This window comes from Carassius auratus, unplaced genomic scaffold (genome assembly GCF_003368295.1).
Source record: "Carassius auratus strain Wakin unplaced genomic scaffold, ASM336829v1 scaf_tig00002494, whole genome shotgun sequence".
NCBI lineage: Eukaryota > Metazoa > Chordata > Actinopteri > Cypriniformes > Cyprinidae > Carassius > Carassius auratus.
The window spans coordinates 1-25,891 of NW_020523452.1; the positions used below are offsets into that span (position 1 = coordinate 1).

General features: G+C 36.9%; 1 protein-coding gene across 1 annotated transcript in view; it reads right to left on the reverse strand.

Moving 5' to 3' along the window:
* Positions 1 to 107: 107 nt before the first annotated feature.
* Positions 108 to 25,891, reverse strand: part of LOC113069740 (cadherin-23-like) — a 90,141-nt gene continuing 64,357 nt past the window's right edge. The window contains exons 10-12 of the mRNA XM_026242855.1: positions 14,128 to 14,277; positions 13,207 to 13,365; positions 108 to 347 (exon numbers count right to left, since the gene is read on the reverse strand). Of these exons, the coding sequence (XP_026098640.1) occupies positions 279 to 347; positions 13,207 to 13,365; positions 14,128 to 14,277 (378 nt within the window). The 3' untranslated portion in view covers positions 108 to 278. The remainder of the gene's footprint in view (positions 348 to 13,206; positions 13,366 to 14,127; positions 14,278 to 25,891) is intronic.

Genomic DNA, 25,891 nt, shown 5'->3' on the forward strand with positions numbered 1-25,891 from the left:
GTTTACAGCTGACTAGTGAAAACACTCCCATAAAAATGGATGGATGGATGGACGGACAGACAGACAGACAGATAAACAGAGAGATAGATAGCATGAAGTAAACAGTGTGGTAGTATTTAATTTGAAACACAGCCACAGAAGAAATCAGTCTATGGAAACAGAAGAGAAAGGCATGCAAATCTACAGAGATGTGGATTAAATTAATCAGAGGAAATGAATGAATTAAACAGGATGCTGTATCAGTGTGAAAGGTCACAGTATGTTAATGAATGATAATCTCACTGGTCTGGCTCATCGCTGAAGTAATAACGAACCACTCCAAACGTGCCAATGTCATTATCCGTGGCCTGCAGAGAGAAACACACAAACAGGGAGCAATGGGCATCATCAAGACACATACTCTTGGTCATTGTGTATGTGAATGTGTGTGTTTGTGTATCCTTGAGTGTGTTTCAGTGTTTTAATATTGAGATGATGGTGTCAGCATCCCCTGTCCTACCCTACAAAGTACTCTGTTCTGCACGATTAACGCTGAACACACACACACACACACCACACACACACACAGACGCTCTTCAGGAAGGACCATAAGGAGAAGAACTCTCCTCACCACCAGATGGGCTGGCAAGAACTGGGCGCCCTGTCCTCTGTCCCAAAACAACACAAGCTTTTGCTTCACCTCTTAAATTGTCAGAACTGCCTTTATAAAAGTAAAGGGGGAAAAAAAGTAAAGATGAGTGACAACATATAAGTGGTCTCACTGACATGTTCACCCACACCTCCACACTCGCTCAGCCTTATTTCTGCTGCTGTTTAAACCCCAGTGAGCCACATTGATGTCTATACAATTTGGAGTGCTCTATAAAGACGGAAACTCAGAAATATTATACAGAAGTGCATGCACTGGAGACTTGACTCACAATTCATTACAAAAAAGTTTGACTTAACTCATTGCTAAGATAACAATGTTATAATCTAATGAGCATAAATGAAAGTGGGAAAATTAAGTGTTTCCAGAAACCACAGTGACAGATGCTGAATTTGGCACTCATCAACATCATAAAAACTGCCCGAAATGACATTGCATTTGACAATAAATACAGAACAGGAACATGAAGAGAGATCCCAGTAAAGTAAATAGCACATAGACAGCATAAACTGTGTGTGTCAGGTTGTGCATGTGGAAATAAAGTTCTTCAGTGCTGAAGGGAAACAGATTCAAACCTGACTTGTATCTTTATGCAAATTATTACAAAAGGGTGAAAAAACAAGTCACCACAGAAACAACAGCGCAGCTGCGGATGTGTGTGAAAGAAAAACAGAATATGACAAGTGACACTTCTCTTCTAACACACACACAAACGGCAAGTGTAACATCTGTTAGATCCTGATATAGAGAGAATTAGTTTTCTTTTTGGAAATGAATATCTATCAAAGCAGATGTGCAGGTGTCTGTTATCAGACAGTTGTTATTGGGGCTTTATTTGGTCGACTGAAACTGATCTGTAGAGTTTTCCACAGCTATTTGCTGTAATTATATACATACACAGTCTCATTCTCAATAGACTTATGTAGACAGACTTTGCAAATAGACAACGTCTGGTCCAATTTGTAGCTTAATCGAGCCAAGAACTGGCCGCTTGGACAGGAAGAGACCATCTGATGACATTTAAAGTGACCAACCATAGTTTGTTTTCTTTATGTGACATTTAAGGCCAAAAATAATGAGGCCATAATAAGTGAGACAGGTTTATACCAAAACCATCAGAAACATTAGTGGAAAAAAGAGTAATACCAAGCCATCCAAATATAAAAATATTATAGGCTATTTAATGGATATGACAAAATCAAAACATACGAATATAAACGTGTATAAACAGTTTCATTTCAATAATGCATTTCAATAATGATCTGATAAAGCTGAATTTTTATCCAAGCCTCTGCCAAAAATGTACAGTCTTAAGTCTGATCTTCAGCTAATATAGTGTTTCATGCTACACTGATGGGATATTTTTGCAGGAGTCTGCCTGCGGAGTCTATATTGGGTGTTTGTCACATTGACAAATCCCTTTTGATGTGTGTGAATCCCAGAGCTCGTGCCTGTAGAGTGTGATGGACTGTGCTTCTGATTCAATTATTTTAGACTGATTCGCATTGAAACGGGATGTCAAATTTGATGTTCTTTTACAGTTTTACTTAATTTTTAGTGGTGCTGATGTTAATGTCAAGGTAAGCGTATGATGTAAGAGCTTGTTGTCTAATTTCTCTCTCTGGCGAGCGTTCTGTGATGAATCACGGCTGGGTGCTGGTAATGGGGTTTCAGTTGACTGGTGGTGCTGCTGGTGTACAGGGTCATTGAGTTGTGCTGCTGTCAGTGCCACTATTACAATCCATGATTCAACCCTGCCCTGATGATGACCTCACCCTCTGTGTGTGTTTGTGAGTGTGGATCATGACCAGTGCTCGCCTGATGTCAATCTATAGTGTATTCAGCCAACCGGCCAAAACAGTTTGTTAGACGAAATGCTGCCAGAGTTTTACTGTGACACGGGTGGAACACCAATGGACAGCAATGCTCACTTCCTTCGTCTCAATAACTGAATTAAACAGCCAATGAGCTTACAATTCTGAACGCATTCAGCCAATCAGTGTGATCTGTGAAGAAAAGAAACACACAGACCGAATAAAAGAAAGGAAGGAAGGAAGGAAGGAAGGAAGGAAGGAAGGAAGGAAGGAAGGAAAGAAGTAAGAAACAAACAAAAAACAAAGAACAAATGTACAAAAAACAATAAATAATTAAACAAATATACAAAAATGGCAAAAACAATTCAATGATTCAGTCTTTTTGCCTTTTTCTTCTCTTTAGCCTTCCTCAATAATTTTTTTCACAAACAATAACAGAATAAGCAAACAAAAATCAAACAAAAAAGAAAGCAAAAGAAAATAACTGAAATAATAAGCAAATTAATAAACAAACGGACAGAAGAAGCAAGGTAAGAACAAAAAATATTTAAAAAATTTATAAGAAAAAAGACAAAGAAAAACTCAAAAGATTAACAGACAAACAGAAAAAGAAAATAAATTAAACCAAATTTATAAAAAGAAAAACAAACAAAAGACTCTCATTTATGGACTTTATAAAACAATTAAAACAACAAATGAAATAACAAACATCAGGATAAAAAAAAAAATAAATAAATAAACTAGCAAATAAACAAAAGATCAAACCGGCAAGCAAACAATAAATGAATGAATGTGATTTTCTAGGTCCATTGTCCTTTCTATCGCTCCTTCATGCCCTTTTGCAAAAACAAAATCCTCCCCTTTTCTTCAGGCACTGTCCTCACAATTCTCTCTGTTTACCCCCTCTCTCTCTCTCTCTCTCTCTCTCTCTCTCTGTCAGTGTGATTGACAGGCCCATAAGTGCAGTGATGACAGTGCCGGGGCTCCGGGTGTTAGTGTGACAACCGTCGCTACGATGACAGGAGACTTAATGCAGGTCAGGTGAGACGGACAGGGATCAGAACGGAGAGAGGACGGCAGAGGTGATCGTATCTCTCTCTCTCTCTCTCTCTCTCTCTCTCTCTCTCTCTCACTACTCCATCCCTTTTCCCTGCTCATCTTTTCTGCTCAGCCTGCCAAATACACACACCTGGATCTCCAGACAGCAGCCCAACAGAAACACAAAGACACCAAACTTCATAAAAAGAGCAGAGGAACGGCCTGAAGACTGAACTGATAGTTTAGACCAAACCCTGAAAAAAGACTCTGACTGACACATGTCAGACATCTCAGCGTAAATGAAAGCGAAAGTGACACCTGGGTGAGAAGAGACCCTCAACAGAGATCCTGCTGTGACAGATGAGACAAGAGACCATCCACAGAACAAACAAACAAACAAAAAAAAGCCTCTTTTCATTCACTCAAATCCAAACAGCCAACAACAGTTAGTGCCATGACCATAATACAGAAACAAATAAAACAAAAGTAACTACAATGTCTCATTTTGGAATAACTGTAATATTTACTTAATTTCCTTAAAGGCTTCTAGCTTTAATTATCTGGATATGTATTGCAAGTCTTAAGGCCCTCCACACCACAGGTACAAATAAAATTAAAATAACTATATCAGTATCCACACTGTTCTGTTTATTATAAGTATGTGCTTCACCTGCTGCTTTGAATGGTGAAGCTCCTTAAAGGATGGATTCTGATTGGCTTACAGTAATAAAAAATAAATTAATAAATAAAACTTTTTCAAAGTTATTCAACTATATTGTTCCTCTGTGTTATTTTCATAGCTATCATCATTGGTGTAGAAGGGCCTTTAGTGTGTGTGTGTACACACACATTGCCGTTAAAAAAAATGGGATCAGTAAGTACTTAGTTTTTATTACATAAATACTTTTATTGGAGACAGATGCATTAAACTGACCAAAAGTTACAGTAAAGACATTTGTTGTGTTTTTCAATTTCAAATAAATGTTCTTTTTAACTTGAAATCTCAGATTTAAAAAAACTCAACACATAAAGCAATGCAACTGCCTTTTCAACACTGATAATAATTTCTTAAACACCAATCAGCCTATTGGAATGATTTCTGAAGGATCATGTGACACTGAAGACTGGAATAATGATGCTGAAAATTCAGCCTTGCCATCATCCAAGTAAACTACATTTTAAAATGTACAGTACTAAAATAGAAAACAGATATTTTAAATTACAATAATATTTCACAATATAATTAATATGATGATTTTAATTTAGTTCATATTAAGTTAATTTAGAATCAATGAGTTAGAAACAATCAACAGAAATTACTGAGCAGAAACACGGAGCTGAATCTACTTGCAATTAGTTTAATCATAAAGTTCACTCTTTCCAAAAAGCACATTAGGTGAACTTAATGACGAGTTTGAGAGACACCATTAGCTACTTGATGGAACAAGTTTCCTCGAATGTTTTGAGTAAATTCGACTTATTAGGACACTCAAATGAGTGTGTGTGAGAGTATTAGTCTCGGTGGTCAAAGTGGATCTGTGACTAAGCTGTTAGTGACACATTAATCCAACAGAGCGATCTGCCAAAACACACACACATCGAGGCCTACACTCCTCTGAGACCCTTAGGGCCTCACTAATCTACTGAGATTAGCTGAAAAATGTCTCCACAAGTTACAATCGGACTCAAAATTCTTATAGGCATGTCCAAAAAGAAAGGTGATTCATAAATCATTCATAAAATGCTGCTTTACCATAATTTTAAGCAACAAAAAATATTTTGGGGGGGGCAAGATTGGCCTTTAGTAATTAGATTTATTTTAAATAATTTAGTATATGGTAAACTATATGCAACTACGAAAACTATTTAAGACCACGAGACATAAATACATTACAAACATATCAAAACATGCCAAACATGCAAACAGACATTTCAACAAATCAAAACTTGCAAAGTCATATTAATTCTAATAACCGTGTCAATAAAACCTATAAACATAAAGTTTGTATATCATGATTCTGTGTATACACTTTCTATAACAGCCTAGAGGTTTAAATAAAGTGATTAGATAGAAATGTATAATTTTTCAGGTTAACAGAATGAAATGAATTTAAATGTAAAAATAAAATCATCACACAACAAGGAAGACAAGTGCTGCCTCAGGGCAATGTCTGAGACTTATCAACTGTTCACTAAATAAACCTATTACAGCAATTAGATAAACACGCACACACACACACACACGCAAGATGAACGTCTTAACAAACTGGAGGGCCATGATAAGAAAATAAGTAAAAGAGTGATTTCAAGAGAGAAGAAGGGGAGGAGAATGAAGAGAAGTGGTGTGGACAGAGAGAGAGAGAGATAGATCAGCTTTCCGTTCTCATTTGGCCATAACAACAACAACAAAAAAGAGGCATTAAAATGAGTATGACAGGAACAACACAACCAAACTACATCAGAATAAAGAGAGAGAGAGAGAGAGAGAGAGAGGAAGATTTGCCAACAAGAATATGAGGCCTGAATTAAGCCAGCGGATATACTTTATAGACAGACCATCATCAGTGACTGTCCTCTTTTTTATGATTAAAGAAAAAAAAAAAGACTCAAAGTAAAGAATAATTAGAGAAAATTGAGAACAGAAACCTAGATAAAGAAATATGACCACTTATGTCAAAAGTACAGAGCCTCTTCTCTTCTTCATTAACTGTAATGTAAGTCTATTAGTGCTGTGTGTGATTCAGACCTTTCCAGTTTCTAAGTGGGTTGATAATAAACTGCAAACTGGGCCAGATTTAATCCAGCAAGACAACAGTGTGGTTATGTGAGACTACAAGTAAGTGAAAGATAACAGTAAACTATGGTGCCATAACTAAAGATCAGCACTGAGCAGGCAGGGCTGAACCAGTGGCTCTTTTCCAAAGCTTATAAGATAATAAGATAATATTTTGGTCAGTATCTAAACCAAAATCAGTTGAGAGAAATGTTGATTATAAATGAACTGCAAATACTGGAAAGCATTAATTAAAACAGCACACTCTAATTAATTATCAAATGTGTGTGTGCTCTGATTTTTTGTGTGCTTATTAGTATGACTAGCTTAGCAACTTAGCACACTCAAACCTTCCTGTAATACATAAATGAGACTTCACTGAATAATTAATGCAAAAATAATGCTTTTATAACCCAAGTAACTATTTTTTGGGTGAACTGTCTCTAAGTCAAATGTCAAGATGAGTATGTACACACACACACACACACACACACACTGACAAAACTCCTCAGGAGAAATGATGCGAGTGAACAAACGCAAACATAGACCCATTAAAACACACACACATACACAGATTCAAACCATGAACCAGGAAACACATACACACTCAAATGCACAGAAATCCATTAGTTCTATAATGGCTGAAGGAAAAGCATTGTATAAATGCAAGTGAAAATAATAAATAGGACATGGAGAGATGCAAACAAACCGCAGCCTAAAGAGAGACTGAAAACAAAGAAGCAATTTAACAGATATGAGCTGCCCTCATCTCATGAGACACATACAAACTAAATCACTATGAATATTTATAATGATAACCACTGCTGTCACTATCAATATTAAACAACGTCTCTCTCTCTCTCTCTCTCTCTCTCTCTCTGTGTATGTGTGTGTGTGTGTGTGTGTGTGTGTGTGTGTGTATGCCTTATCAAATGCACAATAGGTTGTGTATATGAAGTTTTGTGAAGCACAACTTTTGTGAGCTACAATGCAAAAAAATGGCTGTTTGAAAAACATATATACACTAGCTATTCCAGGTGTGAATACCCTGTTCTTAAACCTCAAAATTACATTTACTGTTCAAAAGTTTCGGCATCAGTATCCCAAAAAAAAAAAAAAAGGTGTTAGGGTTTACACAAAAAATATTAAGCAACATAACATTTTTCAACATTGCTAAAAATGATTGCATCATACTGGAATGATTTTTCTAAAGGATCATGTGACACTGAAGACTGGAGTAATGTTGCTACAAAATGCATAAAAACCTCACAGGTGACCTATTTGAAATCCACACAAGTAAAACAATTTCCTGAAAGCTTTGGGGTACATGAGTTAAATTACAACAGCTGGGAAACACCATGCTAAATGACTGCTTACTCACTAATTAACCCTAACTGCATCACGGTGAATGCATTAGAACCCACCTGCTTTAACAGCTAGCTGAATAATGGCACACCATTGAGCCGCGAGTCTGCAGCTGATTTTACAGGCCCGTGGTGCAGGATCACAGCACTAAACTCACTTAATGAAATAAAAGAGCTTTTATGACGATGTTAAAAAGACAGACAGCATGGATTCACAATCCAGATAATATGAGCGGGTAATAAGTGATCGTTAAGGGTTAATGAGGCTAAATTTATGGGGTGATATAGCCTGGAATAGTGTTAAAGGGACCATGTCATTGAAATTTGAAGGAAAAAGTCTTTTCTTGCACTTTTGACATATAACCTAAGTGGCTAAACAGTGCTCAATGTATTAGCTATGGCCCTGCATATCTTTCCAAAGAATTCCAGCATTTGAAAACAGCTAACTCTGTGTAGTAACAAATTTTAAAATGTGAAAAGTTTAGCATAACAGAGGTCATTTACATGCAGGGTCTAAAGGGTACAAGTAATTCTAAAGGTTGGGTAGAGGTTGGAAAGTGAACATGAAAAACTGAATAAACTGTATTTTTAGGGTACTCAGGGGAAAAAATAAAGAATAAATAAATGCTACACATGGTGAAGGATATGTCCCTGTAAAATGCTACTATAAGAGCACAAAAATATATATCAACACAAACAACTTGAATGTGCACAAACACTTTTCTAATGACTTTTATGAGCTGTGAAATCAAACGGAGAAGACAGGAAAATAATAATATACTATGTATCATTTAATATTGGTAAAAGCTGTTTAATCTAAATAAGTAAATGAGGCTCTGTTAAAAAAAATACTTTCTAAAACATACTGAAATTGTTTGCAAATAAAGTATTCTACCAAAACATGGCTACTTTCAAATAGCTATTAATTTTACAGCCAGAGAGTATAGTTATGCTATCTGCCAGTAACTAACTAGGCTAACTAGCCAAACCTTAACTCTTTGGTTCAGATTAACAGGTAGTCTGGCATCAAACTCACTTCTTTAAATCTAATGGTGGAGCTGATTTTTAATAAACTGGTGGTGCTAGTAGCATAAAAAATGGCATACTTCATCTTTATAAAGCATGTATTTCTCTTTCACAATGCAAAGAGAGTGATTTGTGGAGTGACATGATCTTTGGGAGTATAAGCTCTACTGTTATGGAAGAAAGTGTCTCCAGCAGTCTTACAAACACTATCACACACTCATAGCCCACAATCCAGCTACTCAGACTCTATAAGCTCTTTGGGCTGGTTCCCGGGCACAGATTAAGTTGAAAGAAGGACTAAAAACAGCATTTAAAGAACAATCAGCTCTGACAGAGTGATCTGCTCCAGAACTCGGCTTAATGTCTGTCTGAAAAAAAAAAAAAAAAAAAAAGAATATATATATATTCTTTTTTTATTTTCTTATTTTAATTTTTTTATATATATATGCACTCACCAGCCACTTTTTAAGGTACACCTGTTCAATTGCTTGATGACACAAATTGCTAATCACATGGCAGCAAATGTTGTGAAGACGACTCGCTGAAGTTCAAACCGAGCATCAGAATGGGGAAGAAAGGGGATTTAAGTGACTTTGAACGTGGAATGGTTGTTGGTGCCAGATGGGCTGGTCTGAGTATTTCAAAAACCGCTGATCTACTGGGATTTTTTTTTTTTTTTACGCACAACCATCTCTAGGGTTTACAGAGAATGGTCAGACAAAGAGAAACTATCCATTGAGCAGAATCTGTGTGGATGAAAATGCCTTATTGATGTCAGAGGTCGGAGGAGAATGGGCAGAGATTAAATGGTTAGAGATGATAGAAAGGAAACAGTAACTCAAATAACCACTCGTTACAACCAAGGTATGCAGGATACCATCTCTGAACACACAACATGTCGAACCCTGAAGCAGATGAGCTACAGCAGCAGAAGACCACACCGGGTGCCGCTCCTGTCAGCTAAGAACAGGAAACAGAGGCTACAATTTGCACAGGCTCACCAAAATTGAACAAAAGAATATTGGAAAAACTTTGCCTGGTCTGGTGAGTCTCGATTTCTGCTGCGACATTCAGATGGTAGAGTCAGAATTAGGCGTAAAGAACATGAAAGCATGGATCCATCCTGGCTTGTTTCAGGCTGGTGGTGATGGTGTAATGGTGTGGGGAATATTTTCTTGGTACACTACAGTGCACACTACAGCCTACTTAAGTATTGTTGTTGACCATGTCCATCCTTTTATGATAATGCACCATGTCACAAAGCTCAAATCATCTCAGACTGGTTTCTTAAACATGACAGTGAGTTCACTGTACTCAAATGGCCTCCACAGTCACCAGATCTCAATCCAACAGAGCAGCTTTGGGATGTGGAGGAACGGGAGATTCGCATCATGGATGTGCAGTCGACAAATCTGCAGCAACTGCGTGATGCTAGCATGTCAATATGGACCAAAATCTCGGAGGAATGTTTCCAACACCTTGTTGAATCTATGCCACAAAGAATTAAGGCAGTTCTGAAGGCAAAAAGGGGTCCAACCCGGTACTAGCGAGGTGTACCTAACACACACTCATTTATAGTTCTTGTCTGGTCAGTATAATAAATTACTGAGGGAAACATCAATAGAAATGAAGGGTGAAAAAAGAAGAAAGCGCATCCATCATAATGAGTCAGAGCTTTCAGGTATCTGACGGAGAAGTAATATTTATTTTGGAACATATGGATGTTTGTGTGTGTGTGTGTGTGTTTTCCTTGCATAAAATGCTTTAGTGAGTTACAAGCAGCACATTAGCAGCAGTCCAAACATCTGTTTAACACACACAGAGCCCCTCAAATTGCCTCAGAGACAAAATAAGAGGTACAGACACAACTACATCTGCATTTCCTGAAGAAACCGTGACTGCAATGCTGTAAACAAAGTGTTAAAGGTTTAGGTAACGAATCTGAGAGCACAAGAATCAACCAACTGTTAAAAGCTCTTATAGAAGTTTAGAGAGAAAAAAGAAAGAACAGTGAGTAATCATAAAGGTTGCTGCCACATAACTGTGTTTCAGTTTCTCCTCAGGGCATTGTGGGTAAAGTTACCACTCTATTGACTTTACAGGTCGTTACATGTCATGAGTGAGCCAGTGACACGGAGCAGACAACATCTACCAAAATCCCATAAAGGTCTGGGATTCATAAAAATAAAAAAATTAAAAGAAAAAGAAAAAATATTTAATTTCAGCAATGATGAATTAACTTGATTTAAAGTGACTGTAAAGACTGTAAAGGGTTCACCCCAAAATCAAATCAATCAATCAATCTTTTTTTTAAATTTTTTATTACATTTCCGTCAAAAATGTAATTTAAAACATGAAAAAAAATAATTATATATTATTTAAATTGTAAAATATTTACAAGTTATGCTAATATTGAAATGTCCTAAAAAATATTGCATTACAATATTGATAATATGGTGAAAATTATTTTACAATTATAGTTATTTATTTACTTGCATGAAAGGTTTCGAGCAAAGTGCAACTAATCATCATGAAAAAAAAAGTGTAAAACAGTGTGCATTTAATTTCTTTCCCCTGAAACCACTTTTTCACCCTCTTTCTGACCTTTCTATGAAACTACTGTAGCTACCTTTAAGCTGTTTGTACATATGTAAATTGCATCTGTCTTGCTTTTGATTGGCTAATCTATAGAGTTATAAGCAAAGAAAGTCATGTTTTCCATTCTGAACCTTTTCATTCTGGTCATACCATCCTTTTTTTAACATTTAGCAAGTCCAACAAAAAATTATCACATGGATATACGCTAACTTGCAAATTCAGCCAAATTACAGTATATTACCTTAGCAAGAACCAGCCAAACCTCGAAATAACCGTCATGTCTTAACAAACAATCCATTTTAGATCGTTTTCAATAAATTCTCTTTTTGGACTGCAGAGGAACTTAAAGTTCCAGAGTGTTTTTATAGTACATCACGCTCTTTGATCTCGAAAGATCAAGGAAAACCTGACTCCTCATGAAATGACCCCTTTAATATCAAACAGGAAAGTTTTGTTTAAAAGTTCTGCAAGCAGCTGTTCCCAACAAATGGCACCATCACTTTGGATTTGTTCTGTAAATTTGAGCTACCACACAATAATCTTGCACTGCTTGTCACAATACAGAAGCTCTGAACTAGAATTAGTTTTTATGATCAGGATTAGCTTGCACAGACACCAGTCGAGCACCTGGATCCAGAGCCCGGGCTGTGTATCGATCAGTATTGATCTCTATGGCGTACAGGAGTGAGAGTGACAGAGGGAGAGTGATAATAGGCTGAATTTATGAGCTTCATGTGGTTGTTCACAGTGATTTATACTCCTAGAGTGGGATGACCTTCAGCACTCTGGGAAGAGTCTGTGTGCTGAAATCAAATAAATGACGGTGACACCGTAAAAAGATGGGGAAACTTATGAATGTCAGAGAGTTGTAGATGAGGATCCTAACATCCTAATGTATCATCACATCTTTCCCACCAGAGACGCAAAGGGAAAACTTCACCAGGGCCCTATGAAAACAATTTTCATTTTTTCCTAAATTCCAGTTCTTTTCCCGCGAATCAAATTTTTTTCTGGATTTTTCTGTTCTGGATTCCGTTTTAATGGTTAAATTTTATTAATCAAAAATCATTTCCAATTATTTTAAGTTATGAAACTTCTAAAATGTAACAACAATTTTTTAGAAACCTAACAAAAAAAAAATGATTTCAGGGCTCTAAGAAATAAATTTCTATTTTGTCCCAAATTCTGTCTTTTTAATGCATAAATTAATTTGTAGTAATCAAGGAACTTATATAGTTAAACAAAATGTATTAAAACATTTAACAAACAAAACATTTTTGTATTCATTTTATTGATTTGTCATACTAAAAATATCTTAATGAATTCTATATTGCCTGTTTATTTTTTAACTCATTTAAAAAAAAAGCAAAACATTTATATATATATATATATATATATATATATATATATATATATATATATATATATATATATATATATATATATAAAACATTGAGAAGTACATTCTCTACTGTACAATAGTAATATATATCGGCCAAAATCTTGTCAAGCCTAATCAAACTTGAATATTGACAGATTGCAGTTTAGACGTTTACTTTTCTGTGAACGAAGTTTTTATCAAACGATTATGTCAAATAATACTGGAGTTAACTCTCCATGTGTTCATCTCCTCATATAGTGAGACAGCAAATGCTGAAAACACCAGAACTGTCATGCGTACTTCTGTATTGTAGATGAAACTGCATCACTCATTCACAGAGACATACAGACATTTAAATAGCAGTCTTTTTGAGCTTTCGCAATTCCAAAATCTGCTTAACTCAGTGTCACTCCACTACATAATGTACATTTCATTTTTATCACTGGATTCTGCAATTACGTCCACATTTTCCCTATTGTGGGAATCATAGGGCCCTGTATATTACTAATGTTATGAGCAAGATCGTGTAATACACCTGGAGGAAGCGATCGATGTGTGCTCACCTTGATCTGCAGTAGAGATGTTCCAACAGCGGTGCTCTCGAGTAAACTGATGTTATAAAGCGCCTGGCTGAAGATCGGCCTGTTGTCGTTCTCGTTGATGAGGTCGATGAAGACCCGAGCAAAGCCCACATGCTCCGACAGAGACTCGTTGGCATACAGCTGGAGAGAAGAGCAGTGATGTGACCACAACTGGAACAGATGTTTGCAAGAAACAAGGCTACAAACTGGTTGAGGTAGCGCCTGTTTGAGGGAATCTGCTGTACTGGTCTACAACAGTTTCTGATTGTGTTTTGTACTGGTGCAGATTGCAGTCATTTGTCAGTGCAGCTTTATTCCATTGCTTCAGGGAGCAGCTTCTGCCGGTTGAACTAAATGAACTGCAGAAACACAGCTGAACTCCAGCAGCATGACAGCACTGCTCTCGATATAAGTGCCAGTCATTTATTTGTATCTCATTTCCCCATTCTAAATCTCGGTTTAATTTTCTAAAACCACAACCCCGGCATGATCATCTATTCTCAGTGTATTCTAAATATTAAAATGGGCACAGATCTATTGGGCATGAGATATTAAAGAGCATTACTGTCGTTCAGTTCAGTGTGACTCATTATAAATATAAAGCAGCTCCCTAAATCCGAGAACTGATTTAAACACATGTCCTATAAAACCAACTTCAAATTAAAATCGACTCTACTGTATGTACAGTAAGTCCTGTTCTTATTGTGAATGATTTTTAATTAGAATGGCACGTGAACCGATCATCTCTTCGTCTTTGCTAGGCAGAGCAGGAGATAAACATGAATGAACATCATCAATGCACACCATTTTTCAAGTTCAAGCCCACCGAGGTTAACCTACTCTCCCGTCTGGTTTGTTTATCGGACACAAATGGATGGATGAAAATGTGTTTTGTGCACTCACAGAAAAGCTGTAGCTCCTGATGGTTTCGTAGTCCAGCGGGACGGCCACACGCACACGGAGATCCGCTCTGCCCTGCACTGAGGTGGGAGAGATGCTGAAGTGCTCGGAGTTATTCCCCGTCAGGACCACCTGAAACATGCTGTTCACCCCCTGTAGAGACAGACCGAGTCATTTTGCACCATTATTATTTGATTTGATTTGGTATTTCATTGTCCACAGCTAAGCAGCAAACATTTCTCCTTCTCAGGTGTTTCTCAAAAAAAAAAAAAAAACCTTATAAGCATCAGAAATCTCAGACTGTATCAAAGTCAGCAATCAAAACTGACTCAAATATTTATTATCCTAATGTACTGAGCTATTTTGCACATTCATTTTCATTCAAGCTCTCATTTTCAGGGTTTCTGCAGCTTTTATGAAGGTAAATGTAAGATTTTTTAAGACCAAGTAAAGAAAATGATTGGAACATAATACATCAACAGGATCTCTATACGTAAATGTACTGTATTAGCAATGCTTAAAAGTTCAAAAATACAACTTCCAACAGATCTCTTTTACTTTTTTTATTAATTTGACCATTTTTTAGCAGCTAATGCAATACATGAATTTAAATCTTTATGCTGATATTTAAGACCTTAATTTAGACTTTTAAAGACCTTTATAAGGCCTCCAGAATTGAGTCTACTTCCCTTTCTCCAAAGGGATTTGATGAGAAAATCTGAGACAACTTTGACACCAACAAACCAAGAGAACTTCATTTGGCCTCATAAAAAAAAAAAAAAAAATCTAAATTTAGCATCCAGCGTACAGTACATCACACCGGCAAAAAGTTCCTCTCTCATCCTTCCCTCAAATGTGAGAGTGTGTTTTGACAGGGATTTTATTGGACAGACTCAAAATAAAACTTCATACTTCACATAAAATAGTAATAAAATGTTCTGCAATAATAATTTCTGCCTCTCGTCATTGTATCAGGTACAGAGAGACCCCGAGCAAATGAAGAGATGACAGGAAGTCTCTCATTAGTGTCATTCTCTCTGCAACGAGGGGAAGACAGGACATATGGCAGGCAGAAAATTCAATGATGACTCATCACTATCTTAGAAAGCGCAATTTTCATATCGTACACACACTGCATCACACACTCTGATTAAACACAATGCTAAAGTGTGAGTGAGGCAGCTGGCACTTACACTGACAGAGAGATTCGCTCTCTGAAAAACACACAGTTGCGTGAGCTGTCACAACAACTTACGATGAGAAGAAATATCTGGAATATAGTTTGGATGGAAAACGAAGAAAACGTAACCGACGCAGACACACACCTAAGCACGAACACAAACACTCTCAAAAAGCAATAATGTTGAGCATGGTGAGAAGAATCTGTGATTGATTATTGTGTGTGTTTACTTGCTGCTTATCTCTACTAAGTCCACACTTATCTGTCTCTACAATCCCTCCATCTCTTCGAGTCTCCTTCTCTCTTTCTTTTTTTGTCGTAATCTCTCTCTCTCTCACACAAAAAGGAGAAGATGGGTTGAGGCTTTTTCTCTTATCAGATCTCACATGCACACACAGGTATTGACAAACCAACATGGTAGCCCTACAAACCCTGTGTACTAGTCTGTGTGTTTCTTAAAAATATGGGAGACAATAATTCATTCTCACACTTTTTACTCTATAAACATTTATACTATTTTTTTGATCAAAACATGGGTGCGTTTCCCAAAAGCAACTATGGTCATAAGTTCCGTCGTTACCAAGAGACCCCAGTTTGATGAAGTAAATGGGGTAAGTTATCACAAAAGTTCACAGGCTTCCAGCTAAATTTGAACACAATTTGGAATTAGATTTTTGCCTTAATTTTGTTCACTTGTTTATAAGTGTTAAAATTGGTAACTTACACTAAAACTATTAAAATATTGTTGTTAACTGAAATAAGATTAATAAAATAAAATAAAATATTTGGGCCTATTTTAACGATCTAAACGCAAAGTGTAAAGCACACGGCGCAGGGCATGCCCAAATCCAGTTTTTCTATTATAACGACGGAAAAATGGTCCGTGCATCGAGGCGCATTTTGGAATGGGTTGTCCCTATTTTCTTAATAAGTAATGGGCCTAACGTTTAATACACCAACCAGAGTGTCATTTCCCATTCCCTTTAAGAGCGAGATGCGCTCGTGCCATGGCAGATTGCTATTTACGTGGTGGAATTTGTTGGCGGAAAAGCTGAACGCTTCATGATCTGCTCATGTGCGAAGTTAAAGCGCTCAAGCAGATCATCTACGGGACAAGCAGGAATCGACCAAAGCTCAGCGCGATGAGTCAGTTAATATATATGTGTATGTATTGGCACGATTGTTCAATTAATTCACCAATTTCATTCATCATTATAAGTAGTAATAAGCTGAATTGCAATTAGGTAGTCTAATTCTAATACACGCAATGACTATCCATCGTTATATTTTTATATTTATGTAACCTACACAATAATATTATTTTACACTGTAATCCTTTGATTTTTAATATTTGGCATGTTTGTGTGATGTGTGTGTGTAATAAGCAGTCAACACACACTGTGGACCTGCCCACAAATGGGCAAAAATGCATTTGCTAATTAAACAACGTGGCACTGGATGGGAAAATGCAAATGGCACCGGACTGAAACTAGCAAACACACTTGCGCTGATGAAAATGAAAAACGTAATAATCTTAATAAACTAAAGAAATCCAAAAATGAACTAAAAAAAAGTTACTGTAAATAATCATGTAGAGGCAATTAGAAGTGTAAATATTAAAATTACTTAAAAATATATAAATATAAAAACCCACCCGTATAATAACAATAAAATCATAATACTAAATGAAAGCAATCAAAACAAACATGATAAAATAAAAAATATTAATAAATGCTATAATTGTAAATAATACTTAAATGTATTTTAATCCAAGAGCTATTATAAAAATATGACGATACAGGAATTTAAAGGGAAATATTTAATAAAAAATAAATAAATAAATACACTTTTATACAAAAGAAGACCTGTGTGTTATATTAACTCAAAAATCTTAATTCAAAACAACTCCTCTGCGACAACTAACCTACCACTCAGTGCTTATATTTGTACATAGAAAAAAAAAAATACTATGCTTAATGAAGAACACTGCTTATACGCGCACACACACAAACACACACACATCCCCAAAAGATTCCATTTGCAGGTGAAGCCGTTTGTGACCATAACGTGGTGAATTGATCCAGACAGAGAAAATAGTTTCAGAGTTCAATAAACATTTAACCCGAGGTGTTTCCTTACAGAGCAAAACACACACAGAACCAACAAGAAAATAATAGAAAGAGATTGAGCGCATGAAATAAAGGATGATAACCGAAGACCAGCCCTCGCTAAAGAAAGCAGCACTCCAGGTTAATCAGAGATATTCACTTCTTTTATATCTCTCAGTTATGAAAATCCCTCCATCACGCTGCTCCTCGGGCCACACACTGTAATTGAGGAGGCGAATGAAGAGCCGGAGGCCTTGCTGAAGGAAATCCGACCGAATCAACGGCCACTATACAGATGAGGAGAGAGAAAGAGAGATTGTGTCACTCTCTCTCACATAAAAGCATAATCAAGAGATTCATTTGTTCAGATATTCTTCTCCGAATCATCTTGTTTTATGATCTGCAAACGATTGTAAACACAAAGCTACAAATGCAAATGTGAGCCAACAAACACTATTTTTCTTAAGACTTAAAGTTTGTTGTTGCACAAACTAACTGGTTAGCTGCCGGCTGTTTGCCGTGCGGATTGACACAATCATTAATCCTGAGTTTCATTCTGATCTACATTAACCTTAATGCTAATGAAGAGACGCAGACTGCAGTTGCTGACATAACACCTCATTATCTCTGAAGGATCATCCGTTTGACAACACGATGCCTGAGATGCTGTAATGGACTACTGGAGTGCTTTTATAGCTTTTAAGGTGATGTGTGTAATTTCTTTTCTGTTAAAACGCTATCTCCTATCTTGGCTTAATATGCACAGACAACTACAAGCAAATGATTCATTGGTTCATTCCGGCAGCAGAAGTAAACAATATGACTCTGTGGCACTTTCTAAACATTGAAAACACAGAGGAATATTAACACAAAGATTAATTTCTCATCACATTTTCAATGCTAGCAACCACCACCAAAAAACAACAACAACTAGAACACTCTTAATACTGACAAAAAAAAACAAACATACTTATGCAGTAACAACTACTCTACACTCTGTTTTCAAAAGGTACTAATACAGTATGTACAATTTAGGTACTTCTCTGTATCTTTCAAGTGTAAGTGTTTATATTAAGTTGTATTTGTAGGGGTTATTATAATTATTAACCCCAACCCAGACCTCACTAATTTTCAAACCCTGGCTACGGAGAGTGTAGCGGTGCCAAATTATAGCTAGTGTTGCACAAGACAAACCTTTGTATTTGCATGTTATAATTTAGCAGATATTAAATTTACATTTATGCATTTGGCAAATGCTTTTATACAATCCGGCTTACAGTGAATTCAGGCTATAATTTATTTATTGATTTTTTTTTTTATCAGTATGTGTGTTCCCCCAGGAATTTAACCCACAACCTTATGCGCTGCAAATGCAATGCTCTACCACTGAGCCACAGGAACACAATATTCATTAAATATTCAATATAATATTAAATATTCCTTTAAAAAATTAAATACTTTTACAACAGCTGAACTCCTTGAGTGTTGCAGTATGATGTGCACACTGATTACACCAAATCCAAATCTAAACCTGTTGTATTCTGACCACACAGAAGCCCAGCTGTTTCTTCGCCCCAACACCGTGCACTATAAAGATACACCTGTCAGCTTCTAGCGGGATAACAACCCACAGTAAAGGCAAACCATCCAGCACACATCTCTATCCATAATCAAAACCACTAACTGTCAAGATCCCAGGAGCTAAGAAACCTGTCGTCACGTTTGTGCTCTTAAAAGCCTCGGAACGCAGGCGACACGGAGGACGACGCTCAAGATCGATGACGGAATTACATCGGCGGTTAAAATAACCCCTTGTTTTTGTTTGGAGCGTTTAGAGAGCCATTGTAGCTGATGGGAGCTATTTAAAGAGCCATCCAATATGCAGGGATGTCAAAACTCACTGGCCATAAGCGTAATTGCCCGTCCATTTGCCTGAACCACTACAGAGAAGATAAAAGCTGCCTGTCACACACACATCAACAGGAAAGTTTAAAGATGAACCATACAGAGAAAGTTTAGAAACACGGTGAGAAATCTTACTATAAAGCACTGGGTTAATAGATGCATGTCGTACTAGATCATACTAGTGTCGATTTACAATGTTCATTTAGTGCAATTTAAGGAATAGTTCAATAAATTAATAAATAAAAATAAATACTGAGATATTTTTATTAGTGCTGACAAACGATTTATCGCATTAAAACTAAAAGTTTTTGTTCACATAATATAATTATGTTTGTGTACTTTGTATATTTATTATGTATATATATATAAATACACACACATGCAGTATATATTTAGAAAATATTTGCATGTATATACATTTATATTTGTATATTCTTATATTTTATAGGCTATAAAAATATTTTTATATATAATCAACATATTTTTCTTAAATACATACATGCATGTGTTTGTATTTATACATACATAATAAATATACGCATTATAAATTTTTTATTTTTGAATGCATTCAATCGCGATTTAACCTAAGATTAATTAATGTTTAGAAAAATTTTTCATTGGCAGTTTATGTTAAGTAATTAATTAACTAATGTTAACTAATGAAGCCGTAATGTAAAGTTTGAACAAACAATAAAGAATCAAATCACTTTCAAACAATATCTAGGGCATGTGTAAAAATAAATAACATATTAAGTCTAAATATTGAATTATTTGGCGTTGTGATGACCACCATAGCGAAAACAAAAATCGTAATGCCTATTTAAATAATTTAAACACTTTCCGCAAACAGAAAGCTGTTTTTTCTGGGGTTTCCGGGGTAACCGCTGCATTATGTTTAGCACCATCTGCTGTCAGAGAGTGAATGTGCTTACATCCAGAGGATCTCTCACCTGTTCTGCCATGTGCTTCTCATCTGTGCTTGAGTGCACACGCATCTTGATGCAGCATACAGCGTGTTGTGTATTGTGACCAGTTGATGAGAAAAGTATTCTTGAAGTGCATTCAAATTCGGAATAATTTATCATAAATAATTATTTTCTGTATTTTGAAGTGCCCACATAACAATAATATGCATATGCATTATCATGATTTATCACATTACCGAATACCAGCAAATGTCTAGCTTGACATTAACTTTTTGCTCACCAGCCACTGTGGTTAGTGGTTTTCCGAAATTACTAGCCACTCAGCATGCTCACTGGCAAATATTTTGTTTTTGGGAAATTAAATTTTATGATTAAAGCTGACAACTGCTTATTACTGTATAATTTACAAAATAAAATTCCAGGTAATTTTTAACTACTCTTTGAATTTGCAGTGGTTCAGGTTTTCAGGGAAAACTGCATTCTTTTGGTTGTCTTAAGTTGCTTAACTAGGCTGTATCATATGTTATAAATATAAAAAATATAATACAGTTTATTCTATGAAGAGTGGTGTGCTGCCAGTTTGCGTGACCTTGTTACTGTCAAAACATTATCCCTTATTATTGTTAATGTTCCATCCATCCATCTTCTTCCACTTATCCGGGGCCGGGTCACGGGGGCAGCAGTCTAAGCAGAGATGCCCAGACTTCCCTCTCCCTAGACACTTCCTCCAGCTCTTCCGGGGGGATACCGAGGCATTTCCAGGCCAGCTGACTCCTCTCGATGTGTAGGAGCTGCGGCTCTACTCTGAGCTCCTCCCGAGTGGCAGAGCTCCTCACCCTATCTCTAAGGGAGCGCCCAACCACCCTGCGGAGAAAGCTCATTTCGCCCGCCTGTATCGGGGATCTTGTCCTTTCGGTCATAACCCACAGCTCATGACCATAGGTGAGATTAGGAACGAAGATTGACCAGTAAATTGAGAGCTTCGCCTTGCAGCTCAGCTCCTTTTTCACCATGACAGACAGGTACATCGACCGCATCACTGCAGAAGCTGCACCTATCCGCCTGTCAATCTCCCGCTCCATCCTTCCCTCACTCGTGAACAAGACCCCAAGATACTTGAACTCCTCCACTTGAGGCAGAAGCTCTTCATGAACCTGAAGGGGACATACCACCCTTTTCCTGCTGAGAACCATGGCCTCAGACTTGGAGGTGCTGATTCTCATCCCAGCCATTTCACACTCGGCTGCAAACCGACCCAGTGCATGCTGAAGGTTCTGGCCCGATGAAGCCAACATGACAACATCGTCTGCACAAAGCAGAGACAAAATCACGTGGTCACCAAACCAGACACCCTCCGGCCGCTGACTTCACCTAGAAATCCTGTCCATAAAAATAATGAACAGGACTGGTGATAAAGGGCAGCCCTGCCGGAGTCCAAGCTGGTCCAGCATTCCACGACCAGGAAGAAAACCGCATTGTACCTCCTGAATCCAAGGTTCGACTATAGGCCGAATTCTCCTCTCCAGTACCCTGGGATAGACTTTCCCAGGAAGGCCCGGAGTGTGATTCCTCTGTAGTTGGAACACACCCTCCGGTCCCCTTTCTTGAAAAGAGGGACCACCAGCCTGGTCAGCAATTCCAGAGGCACTGTCCCCAACCGCCACACGATGCTGCAGAGATGTGTCACCCAAGACAGCCCCACAACATCCAGGGACTTGAGGTACTCAGGGCGGATCTCATCCACCCCTGGTGCCTTGCCACCAAGAAGCTTCTTAACTACCTTGGTGACTTCAGCTTGGGTGATGGACAAGTCCATCTCTGAGCCCTTAGCCTCTGCTTCCTCTAGAGAAGGCATGTCGGTGGGGTTGAGGAGATCCTCCTTTTCACTTGCTATTTAAAAAATTCCCCTTGTCCTGGTCAAGCATTAATTTCGAGCTCTTTTATTGTATCACCTTTTTATTTATATAGTGCTTTAAACAAAATACATTGCGTCAAAGCACTGAACAACATTCATTTGGAAAACAGTGTCTCAATAATGCAAAATGATAGTTAAAGGCAGTTCATCATTGAATTCAGTGATGTCATCTCTGTTCAGTTTAAATAGTGTCTGTGCATTTATTTGCAATCAAGTCAATGATATCGCTGTAGATGAAGTGACCCCAACTAAGCAAGCCAGAGGCGACAGCGGCAAGGAACTGAAACTCCATCGGTGACAGAATGGAGAAAAAAACCTTGGGAGAAACCAGGCTCAGTTGGGGGGCCAGTTCTCCTCTGACCAGACGAAACCAGTAGTTAATTTATTGTACATAATAAATGTTGAATTTATTGTACATAAATTCAACATGCCAAAAGTGGCTAGTAGTGCTGCAACGACGCGTCGACGTCATCGATTACGCCGACTACAAAAATACGTTGACGTGCGTGAAAGGCATCGACGCGTCACACTGTTTGTTTACATCTCGCGTAATGGCATACTGGGAATGGAGAAAGTTGAATTCTATAAGAAACAGAGACCACTGTTATCAAAAGTATGGGAATACTTTAAACGGAGGACAAATAAAATGGCCCTTTGTTCCCTTTGCAAAACTGATATGGTGTACCACGGCAGCACAACTGCGATGCGTGAGCACCTCAGAGGAAAACATCCTGGCGCTCTCCGGTGTTACGGTTTAACTGGTTACCGTGTGATCTGGTGACCAACTTCCTGGTTCAGGTCTGATTTCCTTGCACTTGCGGCATTCTGAAAAGTTGAAATGTTTTTAACTCGATGCGGTGCGGACGCGCCCTGTGAAAAACGAGGGCGTCGCACCGCATGCGCGCCACGACCGCGTCGCTTCCATTATGAGCGCACTTACCACGCACCTACATTGGATATAAGTAACTTGAGCGCGCAAAAGACATATGTGAACGGCCCCTTAAAAGACAGCGCGCCATGGGACAACAGTCACAAACCACCGAGCTACCCGGATCAGCTCCAGATCTCTGGAAACCATGCTAAACCATAGCAAAACCCTGACTACATTTTATGGCTTGTGATGCTAAAGAACATTTCATGACGTCTTAGACAACTGTAAATTTATGGCTATTGTGGGTTAATTATAAACGCTATCATAAACTCATATTTACCATAGTAAAGTAATTTTCTTTGCCTCTTTATTTTTTTATACTGTAAAAACTTCAACCACATTGGTTGAAAATGAATAAAGGTTGAAATATTATATAAGAAGTTGTACTTATATTTTTTTGTAAAGTTATCCAAAGGACATAAGATTAATTATTTATTGTAATAAAAATAATCATTAGATTAGTCGAATAATCGAAAAAATAATTGTTAGATTAGTCGACAGAAAAAATAATCGTTAGTTGCAGCTCTAGTGGCTAGTGGGAGTGACCGTGTTACAGGCCACTACTGAAATACACCCACATTTGTGTTCAAGTCCATTTAATGCCAAAAGCCCATATACATAAATTCAGAACATCATGTAATTAATTTGATATTGTGCTAATGAGTTAGCTAATGATGCACATGCAGGCTGAGGTGGTTACTGAACTCTCGGATCCTCTGAAGAACTGTTGTTCATCTTGCATTAGGATCAGAGTCGAGCCTCACTGCACTCTCTCTCTCTCTCTCTCTCTCTCTCTCTCTTTCTCTCTCTACTCACCTGCGTGTTCACGAAATTTTGCACTGAGAGAGCTGAAAATGCCTATAATATGTAGCTGCTGCTGTATTTCCAGCGTAAGATGAACCACTGACTGCTCAAAGGAGAAAAAGAGCTGCATGCCCTCAAAGACAAGAAAGAAGGAGTTAAGTAATTGGAGACAAATAGAATTTTAATTTACCAATCAAAAATGACAAGAAATTAAAATATTTGAGTTACTGACTGGAGGTGATTTTCACACTCTGTGCAATCCCCTGGTTATGTTCAGAAGAGCATACTAATAGAATACTCTTAATATTTCTGCAGTATAATGTATGTAAACTGTGCACAGTACACACATTTTCAGCATGCATTGAATACATTTCAGATAATTGTCCGAATAATAATATGGATAGTTCTTTAAACCGAAATTCTGATTGGATAAAGTGCATTTGATAGATGCAATATTAATCTTTTTACTTTATTTTTGATCAAATGAATGCAGCCTTGGGAAGCATAAGAAAATTTTTCAATGTTGCTTTATGTCTTACTTTATAAAAAAATCAAATAATAAAAAAGTATGCAGTATACATTAAGTAGATTTGGTTTGCCGCGCTATCTCCCTCTTTATTTATCTGTCACTCTCTGTTCCAATAATCTGAAGCAGGAATCAATCTTAAGTTGACTTGTGCTGCTCTTATCTCTGATCGACTCTGCTGGTTAGTGATAATTTGCTGCTGTACCTCACCTACTCAAAAAAACATTAAACTTTGTATGACACCATGTAAGAGACCATGGACGTATGTTAGAACGTGTTTGTTCATAAACTGGGTTTATAAACAACATTTTATAGCAGATTTGAACATGTTTCATCCAAATTAGAATTTATAGTGTATTTTCAAGTATAAAAGCTATAAAAATGTATTACCCTATTTGCACAAGAATGGTTTCAAAATGTGTCACTCAAACTCAGATCCTGACATTGATATTCACAAGCAATAACATTTATAGGTTTCCACTGAATAAACGGCCCAAGTAAATATTTCTGCCTCATAACTCAGCTTTTATACCTGCCCACAAATCAACCACTTCAAAACCAGTTAAAAACGCACAGATTTTGACAAACACACTTGACTGCAACAATTAGTTGATATTTTAAAATTGCGTTTACCAAGCATATTATATAAGTAAAAAATTAATTATTACTTATTATGATTAAAAACAACAACATAATACATTATTTTTCAAAATAAAATCATATTAGTAATAAAATAACTCCTAAAACGAATGCCAAACAACTTTGTATCATTTTCATTCTTTAAGTGAATTTATTATAACAATTATTTATTTTCTTTATTGTATCAGTACAGTTGTATAACTGTGATATGTTTTACTTTACGACCCCAAGTACTGTATATATCACTATCCTCATCATAAGAAGATCTTTTTAAGTGGCTATACCTGAATTTTAATGTGATTTATGACCCACAAATCATTTGTACTATATGTGTCTGAGCTTATTTTCAAAATAAAATTATAACAACTGTAACTGAAATAAGTGATATCATGCTATACTACTACTTATTGTTTTTTAATTCTCACAATTAATTTAAATAATAAGGCTAATTCTTCATTATGATATCAAGACAGTTGTGTCAGGACATTTTTTACTTCATGTTCTCCCAAAATATTTACAATTAATTTTAATAAAAAATAAAAATAAATCATGCACATCATTCAATTGTGTGTGTATAACCTGAATGTTAATGTATTTTTGAACAAATGAACAGACCTGAGCATCATGTAATTGACCCACAAACCATTGCCCTGCTTATGCACTACTGAAGCAAAAACAACATTTATCGCCAGCAAACTCATTTTGAAAATTTCCTAGCCCTAGGAAAATCCAGTGGTGAAGGATCAAGGTGAAGAAGCCAGTCAATCCAACTGACCTGGTCCTGTTATTCACATATGACGAATAGCGAAGTGCTGACTCTGAAATGCCCATCT